This window comes from Gossypium raimondii, chromosome 7, assembly GCF_025698545.1.
Source record: "Gossypium raimondii isolate GPD5lz chromosome 7, ASM2569854v1, whole genome shotgun sequence".
Lineage (NCBI taxonomy): Eukaryota > Viridiplantae > Streptophyta > Magnoliopsida > Malvales > Malvaceae > Gossypium > Gossypium raimondii.
The window spans coordinates 41,999,225-42,016,111 of NC_068571.1; the positions used below are offsets into that span (position 1 = coordinate 41,999,225).

At 34.1% G+C, this 16,887-nt stretch overlaps 2 protein-coding genes across 2 annotated transcripts; one reads left to right on the plus strand and one right to left on the minus strand.

Moving 5' to 3' along the window:
- The first annotated feature begins 907 nt into the window (after positions 1-907).
- On the plus strand, positions 908-9,628 carry LOC105790542 (uncharacterized). The gene is made up of 14 exons (XM_012618196.2): positions 908-1,357; positions 1,588-1,697; positions 1,967-2,029; positions 2,112-2,292; positions 2,479-2,583; positions 2,662-2,792; positions 2,891-3,461; positions 3,999-4,064; positions 4,233-4,309; positions 5,608-5,889; positions 6,704-7,043; positions 7,127-7,279; positions 7,760-8,296; positions 9,145-9,628. The coding sequence occupies exons 1-14, from the start codon at positions 1,085-1,087 to the stop codon at positions 9,328-9,330; spliced, it is 3,075 nt and encodes a 1,024-aa protein (XP_012473650.1). The 5' UTR covers positions 908-1,084; the 3' UTR covers positions 9,331-9,628.
- Positions 9,629-9,720: 92 nt separating this feature from the next.
- On the minus strand, positions 9,721-13,954 carry LOC105790565 (asparagine--tRNA ligase, cytoplasmic 2). Its single transcript, XM_012618231.2, has 8 exons — positions 13,328-13,954; positions 13,013-13,255; positions 12,474-12,929; positions 11,575-11,760; positions 10,707-10,771; positions 10,467-10,596; positions 10,324-10,382; positions 9,721-10,028 (listed from the first exon to the last, which is right to left on the minus strand). The coding sequence occupies exons 1-8, from the start codon at positions 13,760-13,762 to the stop codon at positions 9,845-9,847; spliced, it is 1,758 nt and encodes a 585-aa protein (XP_012473685.1). The 5' UTR covers positions 13,763-13,954; the 3' UTR covers positions 9,721-9,844.
- Positions 13,955-16,887: the final 2,933 nt, after the last annotated feature.

A 16,887-nucleotide genomic window follows, 5' to 3' on the forward strand; every position in this document is an offset into this window, starting at 1 on the left:
CACATCCCATTATAACATGGGAAGCACCAACCATTACTTATTAGCTATATTATTATATTAAAACTAAATAAAGTTTTTAAATAAACAAAATATAATGAATATTGAATTATACTTTACTTTTATCTTAAAATACAAATATTTTACATTACATGAAATAAAATATTTGATCTTTACTTTACTTTTTATCTTAAACAACAATCTTCTTTGATATTTGACATTGATTGTTACATCGACTTGGATTTTAGGTATGTTATTTTATTCGTCGATGAGTATTGATCTAACGTACTGTTCGAAAATCGTCGCTTAGAGCTTGCTAGAACATAAGAAAAAACCCTTAATCTACTGACTTAAATAAAAATTTTAAAAGAATTCAATAACAAAAATATAAACTTACTAATAATTTAACCACCTTTAATCTCGTTTAACTAAAAAAAAATGTCTGCTTTATTTTACTATGGCATCACTGGTTCTGCATTACTTGGGGTCTCCCTCACCATTGTCCAAATCCAAGGAGATCCAACATTATAATTTATTCCTTAATTGGTCCCTGGTTTCGGCCTTTTGGGCTTGGTGATGACAGTAATGATCTCAACTTTGGCCCATGTCATGTCCCAAAAATGGTGCTCTTTTATAAATCGAGTTGAATCGAATCTAAATCTTTTAGTTACAAAAAATTTTAAAATTATTTTCGCATAATTTATATATAAAATATTATTTTTATTACATAAAAATTACAAAATAATTATAAATAAAAAAATAATTTAGTTCAAAAACCAAACAAGCCATCATCAGTTAATGGGCCTGAAGTCATGAAGTGCCAAAGCTCAGCCCATGGATACGAAATATCAGGCTCCGGCTTTGCCACATTTATGAACCATAAAGAAACCAATAAAATTTTTATTTTCTGAGAAAAAAAAGAAGAAAAAAACTAAAACAAGGAGCACGTCATTAAGCATTTTTCATAGAGGCATATGCTTCTTTGGCTTCTTCTAAGGAAACTTGGATTCGCACCATATCTCTTTTCTTCCCAAATCTCAATTGTTTGTTTTATAAAAAAAATGGAAATTAAAATTATTTTGATCAAATGATGGAATCAATGCAGAGCAAAGTAGAGACGTGGATCAAGGACCAAAGAGCTAAGATCCTTAAAGTCTCGTGGGGACCGCTACGGTGGCGGATGAGGTGGCAGTGGCCACCGTGGAACACCGGTGGCAGAGAACACCGTCAGAGGCTCCAACAAGAGTACGAGAGACGGAAGCGACAGCTACAAGAGCTTTGCCGAGCTGTTAAAGTTGATTCCGTCTCCGATTTGCAGGACATTCTTTGTTGCATGGTGCTCTCTGAGTGTGTTTACAAGGTAATTTAGGCCGAGTTTGAATTTTAGGAAGTTATTTTGGTTTTATGATTAACTTTTACGAATGGTAGTATTAATCAGTGTTTAATTTGAATCATGAGCTAAAAGAAATTGAATAATTGATTACTTTTCAAAAAATTGAATAATTGATGCATAAGGCGCATGATTGCTCCCGGATGATGAATTTTATGTTATTTAATGCAAAATGTTTTTTATTTTGCCTTACATGGTAGAAACCTGCTAGTGAGATGATGCGAGCTGTAAACAAATTTAAAGCTGATTTTGGAGGACAGGTTGTTTCTCTAGAACGTGTGCAACCTTCTTCAGATCATGTTCCGCACAGGTGAGTTATTTTTTGCTCTGTAAGATGCAGTCCTTGTTTTGTTGACGTCAATTACCTGGTCGAAAAGAATCTCTAGCAAGCAGTAATTATGTAGTGAAGATGAAGGTGATTAATTTAGATGATTGCCTGCTTTACATTTAGTTTGGATTAGATCTTTGATGATACTCCACTTTGAATTACTACTAATCAGTTACATAGTCCGAGATAATAATCTTCGAATTCAATTGTTATTGTTCTCTTATTTTTCCTTTGCATCTTTCTTGTTGCAGGTATCTGTTGGCAGAAGCTGGTGATACGCTATTTGCTTCCTTCATTGGAACCAAACAGTATAAGTAAGCATGGTAGTTTTATAGTTTGACTGATTATTCATTACTTTCAAATGTTTATTCTTTTTTCTTTCTTGGTTTCATTAAGAGATGTCATGGCTGGTGCAAACATACTGCAAGGTGCTATATTTAATGAGGATGTTGACCGGATTGAAGTAACCGAAGCCAACCAAGGTGAAAGACAAAAAGGAAATGGGGAAAACAAGTCCATTTCATTGGGGTCAAAACCTAAGCAGATTAAAGATAGGCCTGAACCTGCCGCCCACCGGGTAGGGTGACAGTCATCATTTGCATATCAATAGAATTTATTTTCAAGGATTTATTGTTTGTGGTTTTGCCATTGATAAAGTGTTGAATATTTTTGCTCTGTTCACAATTTTATGTAATAAGTTATCACGTATAGTAATAAATACTTCCAGATTTTATTTATTTTCATTCCAATTAATAAAATTTAGGGTTTCTTAGCTCGTGCCAAAGGCATACCTGCTTTGGAGTTGTACAGGCTGGCTCAGAAAAAGAAGCGAAAACTTGTATTATGTGGACATTCACTTGGTGGAGCAGTAAGTTTTACATAAAACTTACCTGGCATGTTGCCTTTGACTATCTATTTCATGCCTTATTTGTGTCTGATGTTGTAGGTAGCAGCATTGGCTACCCTTGCCATTTTGAGGGTCATTGCTGAATCATCTTCATCAAAAGAAAGTGAAAAGGTTCATGTCAAGTGTATCACATTTTCCCAGCCTCCAGTAGGAAATGCAGCCCTAAGAGAGTGAGTGCTCCTCCCTTTTTCTGAAATAATTATCCTTTGATTTTTTTCTCTTCAGAAGCTAATGTGTTTGTTCTACTCTTTATATGCATCTTTGCTAGTTATGTTAATAGAAAAGGTTGGCAACACTATTTCAAGAGTTACTGCATTCCTGAAGATCTTATACCACGTATCCTTTCACCTGCTTATTTTCATCACTATAATGCACAAAGTTCACTTATGTCCTCTGGTGTGGAAAGTACCAGTTTGTCGACATCAAAGAATGAACAAGATTCACAGAAAGGAAAGACAGAAAAGCTAAATGAGAATGAAGGGGAGCAATTGGTTATAGGTGTAGGCCCTGTCCAGGGTCCCTTTTGGAGACTTTCAAAACTTGTTCCACTAGAAGGTGTTAGAAGACAATTTAAAAAATACAGAGGAAAGCAAGTTGATCCCATAGAACCATCTGCAGCTGACTCTTCAACTGCTTCAATTGAGGATGTAGTTGTTGGACCACAGTTTCTTGAAATTCAAGAGGGCACTGATGGCATATCTCTTAAACCATTTGCTGACACTGATAATGGTGCATCAGACCCAGGATCTGGCAAGTTAACAGGAAAAAACAATGGTAGTGAGGACAACAATAGATGGCGTAGGGTGCCTTCCTTACCTTCATATGTTCCATTTGGACAGGTACATATTATGAAGGAATACTTCAATCATTTGTTTCTTTGTCAATCATCTTATTTAGTGCATGAAGGTGGAGAATATTGATAATAATATGTCATTGTAGTTTATTTGCTGTGCATCAGTTAAATAGGCAATTTGAGATTGTTTAAAGGGACATTTGATAATCTTGTTGCTTTGGCATTCTGTGAAAGCTAATCCTGATTTGGACTGGTCCTGACTTCCAAGCTCTTAATTCTGCTGGCCAATCTATTTGAGGTTTAGAATTTGGAATTTCATGAAAGTTATGTAGCTTTCTTACACATCAATTTGCCTTATTGAGACATCTTTGGGAGTTCTGTAACCTTTTGTGATAGGTACAGCTGACAACAGTTCTCGCTCACCTATTATGATAGGTCACTATTTAACTTTCTTCAGCATCATGGCATCCTACTAAGCTGTTCTCTTAAATGTTACAGTGCATAATGGTTTCCACAAGTTTGTAGCACTGTCATTTCTATTATTTAGACAAATAAATTATTAACATAATTTCACTCATATCAGCTCTATCTCTTGGGCAATTCATCAGTTGAATCACTCTCAGGTGCAGAGTACTCAAAGTTGACATCGGTATGAGTTTCCTTTATTTATGCAGCCTAAGATTTGGAATTTTTTTTACTTCATAACTTAAGTGGTGCTATTTTCAGTGGCCATTAGCTTTTATGATTATTGCGCAGCAGATTTTGTCTTCTTCAGCTTCTCATTTTGTTTGCTTTCTTCTGGCAAAGCCATTTTCAGGTCAGATCTGTGATTGTTGAATTAAAGGAGCGATTTCAATCTCATTCAATGTATTCATATAGGTCTCGATTTCAAAGGTAATGATTGATTATGCAATATTTTAACTCTCAATGCTGTTTATGTTAATGTTTAGTCTGAAGTTTGCATTTCTTTTCTTCTGTTGAATTAGGTAGATCTTTATTCTCCTACATTGCAAATTTTGACCTTCATGTTTTGAACTTCTTATTATCCTACTATTAATATATCATGGAAAATGCATAGCAACTGACACAGAGCATCTGCCAATAAAGTGACCAAATAGGGCCTGTTTTCTAAACAAATTGAAGAATTTAAACATAAACTCCTGAACATATTGATTGTTGGTGAGTCCAACACTGTTGGGTCGTAATCCCTTGGCAGAGGTGTTGTTTAATCTAATTTCTTTATCATGTTCTCTACTGAAAATACATAGGCACTGCTGATTATTGGTGACCAGGTATAGAACTGGAGTTAGAACAAGATTGTAATTATGTACATTAACTACGAGTTTATTATTTATCCAAGCAACCTTTATTGTTTTATCTTCCTCCATGAAGGACATTAGAAGGAAAAATTGACTGGCCATTACTAAATTCTAGTTCCAGTTCTGGAAGTCTAATTAATTTCATGGTCACATCGGTTATCTGTTATGGTTTTATAAAACGAATATTCTAATTGAAGGCGTTCCTTTATATAAATCCTTAAGAGCCTGGCCACCACCTTTGTTTCAGGTGTTGGAGTTGCTGCCAACATCTTCTTTGAATTTCTACTGCTATACTTATACCATGTTGCTAGCTGCCTTAAGCTTAACCAAGAGAATGTATATGCTTGATTGAATACTGAAAAACCATCAATGGAACTCTTGGCTGGTCGGCCATTGATGATCCCAGACAGCTTTTTCTGTGCTTATTATTGCTAGGTAGATTGGCCGTTTGCAGTTATCTTTTGCTTTGGTCTTCCTGTTGTAAACTTTTTTCACTCTAAAGCCACTTTAAATGATGATAGCAGGTCTAAATATATCTTCATGTGATGTTTTACAAGTCATCATGTACTTGATATTGTGCTTCTTATTATTCATTGTTCATTCTTATTCATGCTTATTTGTTCTCTCTATCTGTTCTCTCTCTCTGTGTCAACTTTGGCTAGTTTTATGCCTAAAAGTAATGAAATTTATGAAATATTTAAGATATGGACATGTGTTATAAGTTGAAATTTTGGGAATCCATAACCTGTTGAGCATTTCTTGGAGATAACAAATATCCTCATTTGGGACATGGCACTTAAATACTTCCTCCTTAGACAGATTTTTAGCAAATTATTTAAGTGATCCATCATAATCCTTTCTTTCTTTTGGCAGAATTTATAACTTGTGCATGAATGATAGTGCTTCAACTTTCTTTGGAATGGAGCAAGTGCAACAGTTCCCACATCTGCAACAATGGCTTGGGTTGTCAGTTGCAGGTGCTGTAGAGCTTGGGCATATTGTTGAGTCTCCTATTATTCGTACGGCTACTTCCATTGTGCCTCTTGGTTGGAATGGTATTCCTGGCGAGAAGAGTACAGAACAATTGAAGGTTGATATTACTGGATTCAGGTTGCATATGTGCACTCTGGTTCATGCTCAAGTAAATGGCAAATGGTACGGTTATTTGTCATCATTTTCTTGTTTTACTTTTGTGAATTTATTATGTCCAGCTGATATGGGAAGATGTCATCATAAATCTTCAGGATGTTATTCTCTGATTGAATCTGCTTCATGGTGCTTCCATCCTAAGATATTGTTTTCATTAATATTTTTGCTGACATTGAGGTCAACTACTATTGATGATTCAAACCCTGTTATATTTCTGACTTGAAGCTAAGTTAACTAGTAATATATCAGCCAAGTACTCTTACCTAACAATAAGAATCCTGTTATAGTTAGGAATGCTAACCAGATTTGGGACATAGTGGTGAATCTTCAGATCAGTAAACAGCTTCAAACTCCAGTATAACGATTCTGCAGTTTAATACTAGTCCCCCTCTCTTCTTTTTCCTCTTCTATTTTCTCCCGTTCCTTGATAAAATATGAAGTCACAATCTTATAGGCAGAAGGAAACTGTGAGGGTTTCATCATCTTCGAATTGATTAAATGTACGGTTTTCTCTCTGTTATTTCAATCTGGGTTTGTTCAAGAATTTTCAAAAAAGAAATGTACTCGCTGCTTTTGCTGATCTGGAAAGTATCATTAATAAAACAACTCAGCCAAAATGCACACACATTTAAAATTCCTTATTTGATATGGGTCTAGTAAATACATGCTGGATCTTCTTTTCTGCACCTGTGACATTCAAATAAATGCGTGTAAAAATTGGTCACCTAGATCTATATCTTATAAGCCCAAAGTTGCACCAGTTTCTCTCTCAATCTCCTTGGTGCATGATAAGCACTTTTATACGATATTGCTTATTCAGGTGTTCAACTACCGTGGAATCATTTCCTTCGGCACCAGACTACTCAGCTGGGAATGGGCAACCACCCGAATTACAAAAAATAAGAGTCTTAGTAGGAGCTCCCTTGAGGCGACCTCCTAAGCATCAGACACTAGCTGATTCTTTGATGACGATGTTCCCTTCAATTAATTCAGAGACAGTTAATCTCAATAAAGAACATGATATGGCATCATCTCATCAAGAAAAATACGTAAGGCCAGAAGGCTTGAGTGACTTTTTCATTTTCTGTACTAGTGATTTTTCAACTGCGTCAAAGGAGGTTCATGTTAGAACTCGCAGGGTGCGACTTCTTGGTCTGGAGGTATTCTATTTTCCCTTCAAACTCTTAAAATTTTATGTTGTTTTTGCTTTCTACGTTCCTGAATGTTTTTTTATGGTTACCAGGGTGCTGGTAAAACCTCTCTTTTCAATGCAATATTGGGTAAAGGCAAATTGACTCATATTACCAATACTGAAAATCTACAAGTGGAATCTGATTTTCAAGAAGGTATTGCTGGTGGTTTATGCTATTGTGATTCACCTGGTGTAAACTTGCAGGTAATTTTGCTGTGAAAATCTGAGGAATATGGTTGAAACTAGATCATGTTCTGGAATTCAAAGTATTGTTTCCTTTTTTGTGGAAAGTGATCTCAGATTTTATGCCCTTTATCACGACATTCGATATTTCTTATTCCACTTTTAATGCAAAATAGATTTATTTTGTTTGAAACGATTTGTAGGGTTCTTGAGTGACACATAATGCTTATAAGGTGGGATAGGAAATATTATTTCTCCTTTTACCTTGAACTTTCTTTCTGTGAATTCATGGTTGGTGGTGAAGTTGGGATGATCCTGCTATTGAGCATTTTAAGTTTATTGAGTACATAGCATTGAATCTTACGGTGCTAAAAAGAAAGTCAGAGTGGAATTAATGTGCAGTTAGAACTGTATTGGTATTCTATAAATTAATATCCACCTTTTGTGTCTTTAAAGAAAATAGAAGTGTAATTTATTTTACTGTGTTTTTGTATGTTATAGGAGCTGGCCATAGAAGCTTCTCGGTTCAAAGATGAACTATGGAGGGGAATCCGTGACTTTAGTAGAAAGACCGATTTAATTGTTCTTGTGCATAACCTATCCCATAGGATACCTCGATACAATCATCCAGATTCATCTGAGCAATATCCAGCCCTTTTGCCACTATTAGATCAGGCAAAATCACTTGGAATACCTTGGGTCCTTGCAATAACTAACAAATTTTCTGTTAGTGCACATCAACAGAGAGCTGCCATTAATACAGTTATTCAGGCATATCAAGCATCTCCAAGTAACACTGAAGTTGTCAATTCCTGTCCATACGTGATGCCTGGTGCTGCTAGTTCTTCATTGCCTTGGGGTGTAATGAGTGAAAATTCTGATGGGAGAATGGGTGTTCAGAAGTTTCTATCTGCTCCAATTGACCTTGTTCGCCGGCCTTTCCGAAGGAAAGATACTGTTTTGCCTGTGGAGGGGGTTGATTCCCTTTGCCATGTTGTCCACCGTGTTCTTTGGAGCCACGAAGAGGCTTCCCTGGAGGTACAACTATAGATTATAAATAGCTTTGAATATGCATAGCAACTGATGGAGTTCCTTATCTGTAGGCATCAGAGAATTTATTAAGAGATCATAGATTTGGGATATGCTTAATTAGTTGAGAAACATAGCTGAAATAGTAGCGAAGTAATAATAAAGCAAAGTACATGGTAACTAATCTTGTGATAAAAACTGAAACTTTTGTGCAGTACATATTTGCTTTGATAACATTGACCTTTTAATTCCAACTGCAATGATGGCAGGCAGCAGTTAACGACTGACCTTATTTTCTGGCTGATATAATAGTTGCTGACAAAAAACATAATGCATATAATCTGAGGATCTATTTTGCTTCAATTAGTTGCAAAATGCAAACTTATTATTGTAAATGCCTTTGTTTTGTTGTCATCATACTTCTAACTGGACGGTGGAGTGGATTCTGGCCCATCTGATTACATTCACAATTTTTTGAACAGTCGCTATTTTCTTATTCATCATCAAATGATAATGATAATAATATTTCAGCTTATGTACTTATGGTTAATATAATATAACATAACATCTTAGATATGGCCCAAATGCAACTGATAAGCATTTATAACAGAACTACTTGGATATATTTGCCCATTATGAATTTTTTATAATTAATATTGGTAGGATGAACATGAATAACTGTTATCGATATGTTTGTACAGTATACAGGAAAAATGGAAACATGACTCACTTGTTATTTGTGGATACTCAAGCATTTCTACAGTGTGCTATATGGTTTAGTTTCTTCTTGTTTTACGTATTTAAGTTTACATGCTCATGAATAATTGTGTGTTTCTTGTTTCATTTCAAATTTGAAGGAGCTTGCTAGAGATAGGCTTTCATTGGAGTTGGCACGAGAACATGCTATGGCAATAGATAAGAAAGATTCTCAAGCCAAGGCGTCAGCTTTGACATCTGCCGCTGTAGGTGCCTCATTCGGGGCTGGTGTGGGCGTCGTCTTGGCTCTTGTCATGGGTGCAGCATCCGCATTGAGGAAACCTTGAAGGAACCTCAGGTATTCATAATTCGTTCTCTCATTATTAGTTGTAATATTCAAAGCAGCAAGCCAAGTCCCCTTTGATTTGGTCATCAGGTTCTGCTTTCTTCACTGCTCTAAATATGTGTTGATGGTAGTATAATGAAATCTTAGATGTCGCTATCGGGTGACGGCCAATTTTCCTTTTAGTTCTATCTATGTGTATTTATCTGAACTTCTTGCTTGTTTTTCGGGTTCAGCTGGTAGTCCACAATAGAGAAGGCATTTGTGATATTGAGCAGGTGAAAATGATTTTTTGAACTCCATTTATCTTTCCATTTGATTTAATGGCACTTCATTTTGCACAACAATGGTGAATTGGTGATAGTTCATCCATAACCAGTTTGTTTAAAGCATCTTTAGCTATAAGATTAAGATGTATTGCATTTAGAATATCTTTTTACACAAGTTTCTCTGTATCTGAAACACAACCAAGTTGAAACTATGATCTCTCTATTTTTATGAACTTTATAGACAGTTTCTTAGTTGTTGGCTTTGCCATGAGTTCGGGGAAAAGGAACTACATCTCTGACATCAGTGAGGCCAGTCATAAGAAGAACCATAAGATCGAACCCTAGTCTAAACCCAGAGTGCTTGACTGTTCCATGCTTGCGAAGATCTTGGTACCATTCGTACTGATCTCTTGACAAGTCAAATTCCTTCATTCTGAAATCAGAAAACCATAGCAAACAAGGAAAATAGGCTTTGGTATCAATAAGGATAGTATTGAGAATAGTTCAGTCCTCAAGAATAGACCCAAATTAAGATGGCTTTAAAGTGATCATTAGAAGAATTGAGATAAACCTAGAGTTTAGATCAGGTTGTTTTGGGTTCAAGTAGTTTTAGGTCGGTTCATTCACATTTGAGATTTGGATTTTTCAGATCGGATCGTTATGGGTTTGAATCATTTCAGATCATTTCTGGTACAAGTCATTTTGAGTTCGAGTTGTTTTGACATTACCTTGCACTTAGCATGTCAAGCCGCTCTTCACTTTGGCTACCCGTAATCACTGTTCCCATCTGCATTACCATTTATCCATCTTTCATAACCAACTCAAAACCACCCACTGTTTCAATATATTTGTTTCAAGTTTTAGGCTTTACCTTGGGTACAACCATATCAAAAGCGGCCACTGTTTTTCCATCATCATTCAAGCGTACATAAAATGGCTTAACTGCTTTTGGATAATCATAAATAATCACAGGTCTCTTATAGTGATCATCAGCCAAGTAGCTGCCATTGAGTAAATGGAAAATAATAAGAACATTTTGTAGGAAAAGTCTCGTATTGTTTTAGGATATTTGCATGTGATAGTTCTTTGTTAGTAGCCAGATTATATGTACCTTAGATGTTCAGCTGTTAAAGGGACTCCCCATCGAAGTTTTGTTTCGAAAGTCTTATCTGTCACCTGGTGTTGAAGAATGAAACACTTTGATCAGACATAAGTTGCTAAACATACGGCAGTCATGTTGGCCGGCTTAATGTGGGTTAATTGCACCAAACGTTCTTAAATGATTGCTTATATTATAAGTTGGTTCTTATTGTTGAAAATGTTCTAATTGAGTTTTTAAACTATCAATATTGTATCAATCATATCTTTCTATCAATCTAGCAGTCAATTTAGGCATTAAAGGCCAATTTGGATCTAATATGGAGCATATTTAGAATATGTGGATTAAATTATAAGTTCATGTACTTATTACATGAATGGATTTTATGTGTTAATAAAGAAGATAGTGCCAAGAGGTTTATTTATTAGTTGATTATGTAGTAGTTACACAAATGTTTTCAATTTGATTCACGTGTTTTAAATATGCCAATATGCTTCATGTTAGATTTGAGTTGAGCTGATATTTAACATTCACGCTAATGGTTCGACTGATGAAAGGGCCTAAATTATAGATACTAACCATGGCAGATCTTGGGATTAAATTTTGGGGGCTTAGGAGTTTAATGAGAAATTTTTAAGAACTCTCATTAATCTAAAAGAGTTTAATTAAATTTTTTTAAAAATTTCAATAGAAAAAATATTTTTCCAAAATTTTGGGGGGCCAAGGCCCCTTGCCACCATTTAGCTCCACCTCTGCATACTAATACTTTGAAAACCCGACTAAACTGTTTTAAAATTTAAAAATTAATTTAAAATCTGGGTTATAATTCGAGTAATATAAAAAAAATAATATATAGAAAATTTATGTAGCTCGGGTTTACCTTTCTCAAGATATCTACTGCCTCTCTATAAGAAATCCTTTCATAAGAAATTGACATCATATATTCAAGACGGTGAACAATAGTCTTGTCAATTCTTTTTGTGACAAACTTCATGTCTTGTGGACAGTGATCCAATATCCATTTGCACAGAAATTTGAAGCAGTCCTCTGCACATTTCATTGAGTCCTGGAAAACTCCAATCAAAGATATCAACCAGATCTTCAAATATGAAAACACAATTCACATTTAAGTTCAATAAGTAATATGATTCATTTCTTTTTTCGATATATTTTTCACTTAGGGAGGGAAATGGAGTGCAACAGGCATGGTTATTTGAACCGAATTGGACTGGTTGGTTGAATTGGGAACTTGTCAAGATACCGGTCCAAAGAAGCATTAGACCGATTGACTTGTGAATTGGTATAAATTGATTGAATCGGGCTAAAAAACTTGTTGAATCAACGTTAAGTCGGATTTTTTATAAATTTTTTAATGATTTATTTAATCGAATCGGCAAATCGATAACTTGACTTGTATGACCATTAGTTTGATTCTAAAAATTTTGGCAACAGGGTGAATATTAAATCCAAAAAAATATATATTTCAACATAAAATGCAGTTTTTTCTCCCTATAATTTAGTTATATATAAAGATAAAACAATAATTTAATATAGTGAAGAGGCAGAATGAGACTAGATAAATAATACTTTATCCTCAAATTGTGACTTATTGGTCGAATGTGAATTTTTCTTAGAAATAGTTTAGGTTGTAATTATGGTTGTCTCAAAAAGAAACTATTTGCCCCACCCGCATTTACTTTTTTTTAAAAATCATTTCATTCATGGATGGATTCAGGTTTTGCATATGATGCATGAACTCAGAAGATAACGAAGTATTACCTCTAGTTGTGAAAATGCTATTTCGGCCTCAACAACCCACATTTCAGCCACTTGTTTGATTGACCCTGTTTTCTCAGCCCGAAATCTGGGTCCAAACGAGTAAACATTCCCAAGAGCACATGCATAGCTCTCTAAATGTAGCCGACCTGAAACACTTAAATAGCTCTGGCGACCAAAGAAATCTTCTTTGACCTCAGGCTTCACTCCAGTTCCTAGTTTGGATTTGTCTCTTGCTTCAATATGTTGTTCAGCCTTAACAGTTTCATGCCGAACATCGGCATCGGAACCACTCCCCAACCCCCATTTCTTGCTTGTTGTAACCTGAAACTTTTCACTGAAACCTTCGGAGTCTATTGTTGTGATTATTGGCACTTGTACATGCAAAAAACCATGGTTATGGAAGAATGTGTGGGCCGCGAAATCAAGGGTGTCGCGGATTCGTGTTATAGATGCCACCTGCAATTCGAAACATGGTAATGAAACAAGTACATTAGGTGCCTTTCATATGAACATTGAATAGCAATGTATGCAGAGAATACCGTAGTCGTCCTAGGACGAATATGGGGATAATCCCTTAAAGAATCAAGGGGTAATCTTTTTCTTGATAACGGATATGTATCCGGTTCGACTGTTCCAATGTGAAGAATTTTCTCGACTTTAAGCTCGATTGTTTGTTTTCCATGTGATGATGATTTTTCTAAAACACCTTGGGCTAATATACATGTTCCTGTAGGTAGAACGTGGCCTGCAGATACTGGAACTACAGCTGAATCTATTACAACCTGAGAATTTTTCAAGTACCAATTAGGAATTTGCATAATTAAAGAGGGAAAAAATCCAGGGTTTTAGAGTACCATAAGACTTGAAATGGAAGAGCCATCACTAATTTGTACAAAGAACTTCGAAGGCGGTGGCGGCGGCGGTTTAGGAACTGGCTCGAACTTTTCTCGAACACCTGGATAACTGTCAGAAGAAACACCGAAAACTCTTATAATTTTCTTGAAAAAAGGGATTCGAGATTGAACCACTTCGACGCAACTAAGTTCTTTACGGCCCGGAGAAGGAGGGAAGGCTTCAGCCGCCGTCGGTGGCTTCAATGCCGCCGCCACGGGCTCCCTTTTAACTTCCTTAGAAGATTTAACCCATCCTCCAACCACCACTGTCTTACCAAACAACCCTATCTGATCATCACCACATTCCAATATCGTTTTCAACATCACCCGGTTCGAGTACTCCAAAGGGATCAAAGGGGGGATTGTAACCTTGGGTTCTTGTTGAGACTCCATCATTTGTTATGAAAAGAGAAAGGGAAAGAAAGAGATGAAATAAGAAGGAAGTTAGTAGAGGTTGCAATGCTGAATTTGGCAATGGGGGTGAATATGATGATGATGATAAAATGGGATAAATGGGTGCTTTTTTGAGAATATGAAGGAAAAGAAAGGGATTGTTTGCATCAATGGACATGGTTGTTTTGGTATAAGGGTAGATCAACGAAAGTGGTGAAGGCACAGATTATACAGAAAGAAAAGAGAAGAGAAAGGGTTGGTGGTAACGTTAGGTATATTTGTAAAGTTGGGTTATTCGCGGGAGTTTTCCTCAGACATTTTAACGGTTTTTCAAACTAAATTATTGGAAGCTTTATTAAATTCAACCCTCTGGTTGAATTAGTCACATCATTGATTTTTAACTCGTTGAATAATAATTAAATAAGTAATTAAAAAAATTATGTAAATTAAAATTTTATAAGATCGATTCGGATGTGGTTTCTTTTTTTGGTTTTTCATTTTTACATGTTCGGAGTGGTTCGTGCAAAGATTAATTCAACTCCTATGTTTAGATGGATACATCACCATCTTGATCCAAATGGTTCGTCCGACTAGTCTGATTTGACTTAAATAATGCCGATTTCAACACAATGCAAAAATTAATTTGTTTAATTATTTATATTATATCTATATTTATAAATTACAAATTAACTTTCAAGAAAAGATTAATTACAAAATAATATATCTTTTTAAAACTGCGAGTTAAATTAGTACTGAAATTGAATTATAAAATTTATTTGGTATATATTAATTAAAATTAAGTACGAGATATTATTAGACTATTTGATAAATTTAAATTATGTAAGTTTTATTTTACAATTTTATTCTAATTTTTTGAACATTTCAAATTATATTAAATAAAGTCATACTTTAAATGAATTTAAATATAAATATGAAATAATTGAAATAAATTTTACTAGCTATTAATATATAATATTATAAATCTAAAAGAATAATAATTAAGAATAAACTCAAATATTAGAAAACACAAGAAAATTTCACCTATGAAGTAGTGGTTTGTGTTTTTGAGAAAATTTTATTGAATAGAAGAAACAGGAGAAGTAGATGTAGAGTAAATGTAAATCCTAAAAGGATCATATAATTTTAAAAGAAAAATAAGCAACAACTGTAATTACAAACATATAGCTTATTAAAATAGAAAATGTAAAATTCATCTCTATTATACACACTAATCTTTTAAAAGCTGTCCGTAAGTGAAATTAATGGTAAAAAAATTAAAGTAATTATACATAACAATAATTTCAAAACTCATCATGTCTCGATACACATAAAAAGAATGAAATATTGATGTGAAATGTCTTAAATGGACCGACCCAAATTGGTATTTAAAAGAAAAAAGGATAAATATCAAAATAATACATGAACTATGATTTAATGTGTAATTGTATACATGAAATTTTGATTTGATCCAATTCTTATAAATTATTAGCACAATTGTTGATATAACATCATTTTATAATATAATATTGCATGCATAAATAATTATATTTATTTTTCTTTAAATATGTATGATTAAATCAAAATTAAAGTTTCAGGTATATATTTGAATCACAATTAGTATTTCACGTATAAAATTACACCAAATTAAGCAATTACACATTAAATAAAATCAAATTATATGTAAAAGAAAAGATAGAAGTGTTGTATCAATAACTCAAGTCTTAATTGTGCAAAGTCTAAACCTCCACTGTGTGGACATAAGAATGGATAATGACAGTTCACATGGCATCCAGTCCGTGACTAAATCAAGCAAACCTCTTAATTACCCACCAATTAAACTTTGATTTGTTTTCAACAAATTCCCTGAACGCAACGCAAAGCACTATAACTTCTTCTTAACCTAAATCTTTTGTCTTTTACAAAAGGAGCCGTATTTGACCCTGACCTTTACTTACCTTGCTTCACCATCATCAAAATCGACCAAGACTGTAGGGATCACTATCTTCATATTTAAAATTGTCAACATGTTGCATGCATAATAATATTATAATATTATTGAAAAAATAAATAAATCCATCCCATTTTGATATATATATCTTTATAGATCTTAAAGGGTTAAAATATAATTTTTTTCCATTTTAGGGGGTTTAGCCTACCGCTTGCGCCCATAGTTGTAATGTCATTCTCATCAATATTTTAATAATTCAATCAACTTATCCGAAAAAAATAATTTAACTAAAATTTGATAGTTAAGATCAAGATAATAAAAAATTATGACCAAATTGACAAAAAAAAGGGTGAACCGCATTAGTAGTTATGAAAAGTTACACAGTGATCACTCAACTATTTAATTTTGTCTTTTCTAGCCACCAATTAGCTAATATAAAAATGAAAACACCCAAAATTTAAAATAGTTGAATGACTAAAAAGACAAAATTAAATAATTGAGGAACCTTTTGTAACTTTTCATAATTAGATGACAAAAAAAACATAGTTAGTTGACTACTAACACAATTTATCCTTTAAAATGATAAATATTAATAATAAAGTTTATTATTATACCTATTTTTTTTAAAATAAATTGAGTTTAGTATTGAAATTTTGGAGATTAGGACAGTTTTAATAAAATTAGGGACACGAATAAAGGAGGTTTGGAATTTCCTAGGACGGTGTTTGATATCATTTGTTAGTACATCCACTTTCGGTCTTATATATAATTTGATGGTAGTGTGCTACCGAATCTGATTTTGGTGACTTTCCTTGAAGCTCATGTGTTGAAATGCATAAAAATAAATGTGAAATCAAATTCAATCCAGTAGGACCAAATCAAATACATTCAAATTTCGGGTTAATTGCTTTAGGGTGGGTTTGGATGGGCGGTTAGGTGCGGTGCGTTTAGCTTGCTTTTTGTCTCACGCTACAGTATCGCTGCAGTATCTAATCTCACCTCCACAGCTGTTTTTACACTAACCGCAGGTAAACGCACCGCCCATCCAAACTCACCCTTAGAGTATATAATAATTATCCTATATATTGGTAGTGAAGTAAAAAAAAGTTACTACCAGATTTAGGGTGTTGTTATGTATTCTTTTATATATATATGTTGTAGGTAAAAGTATTATACAAGT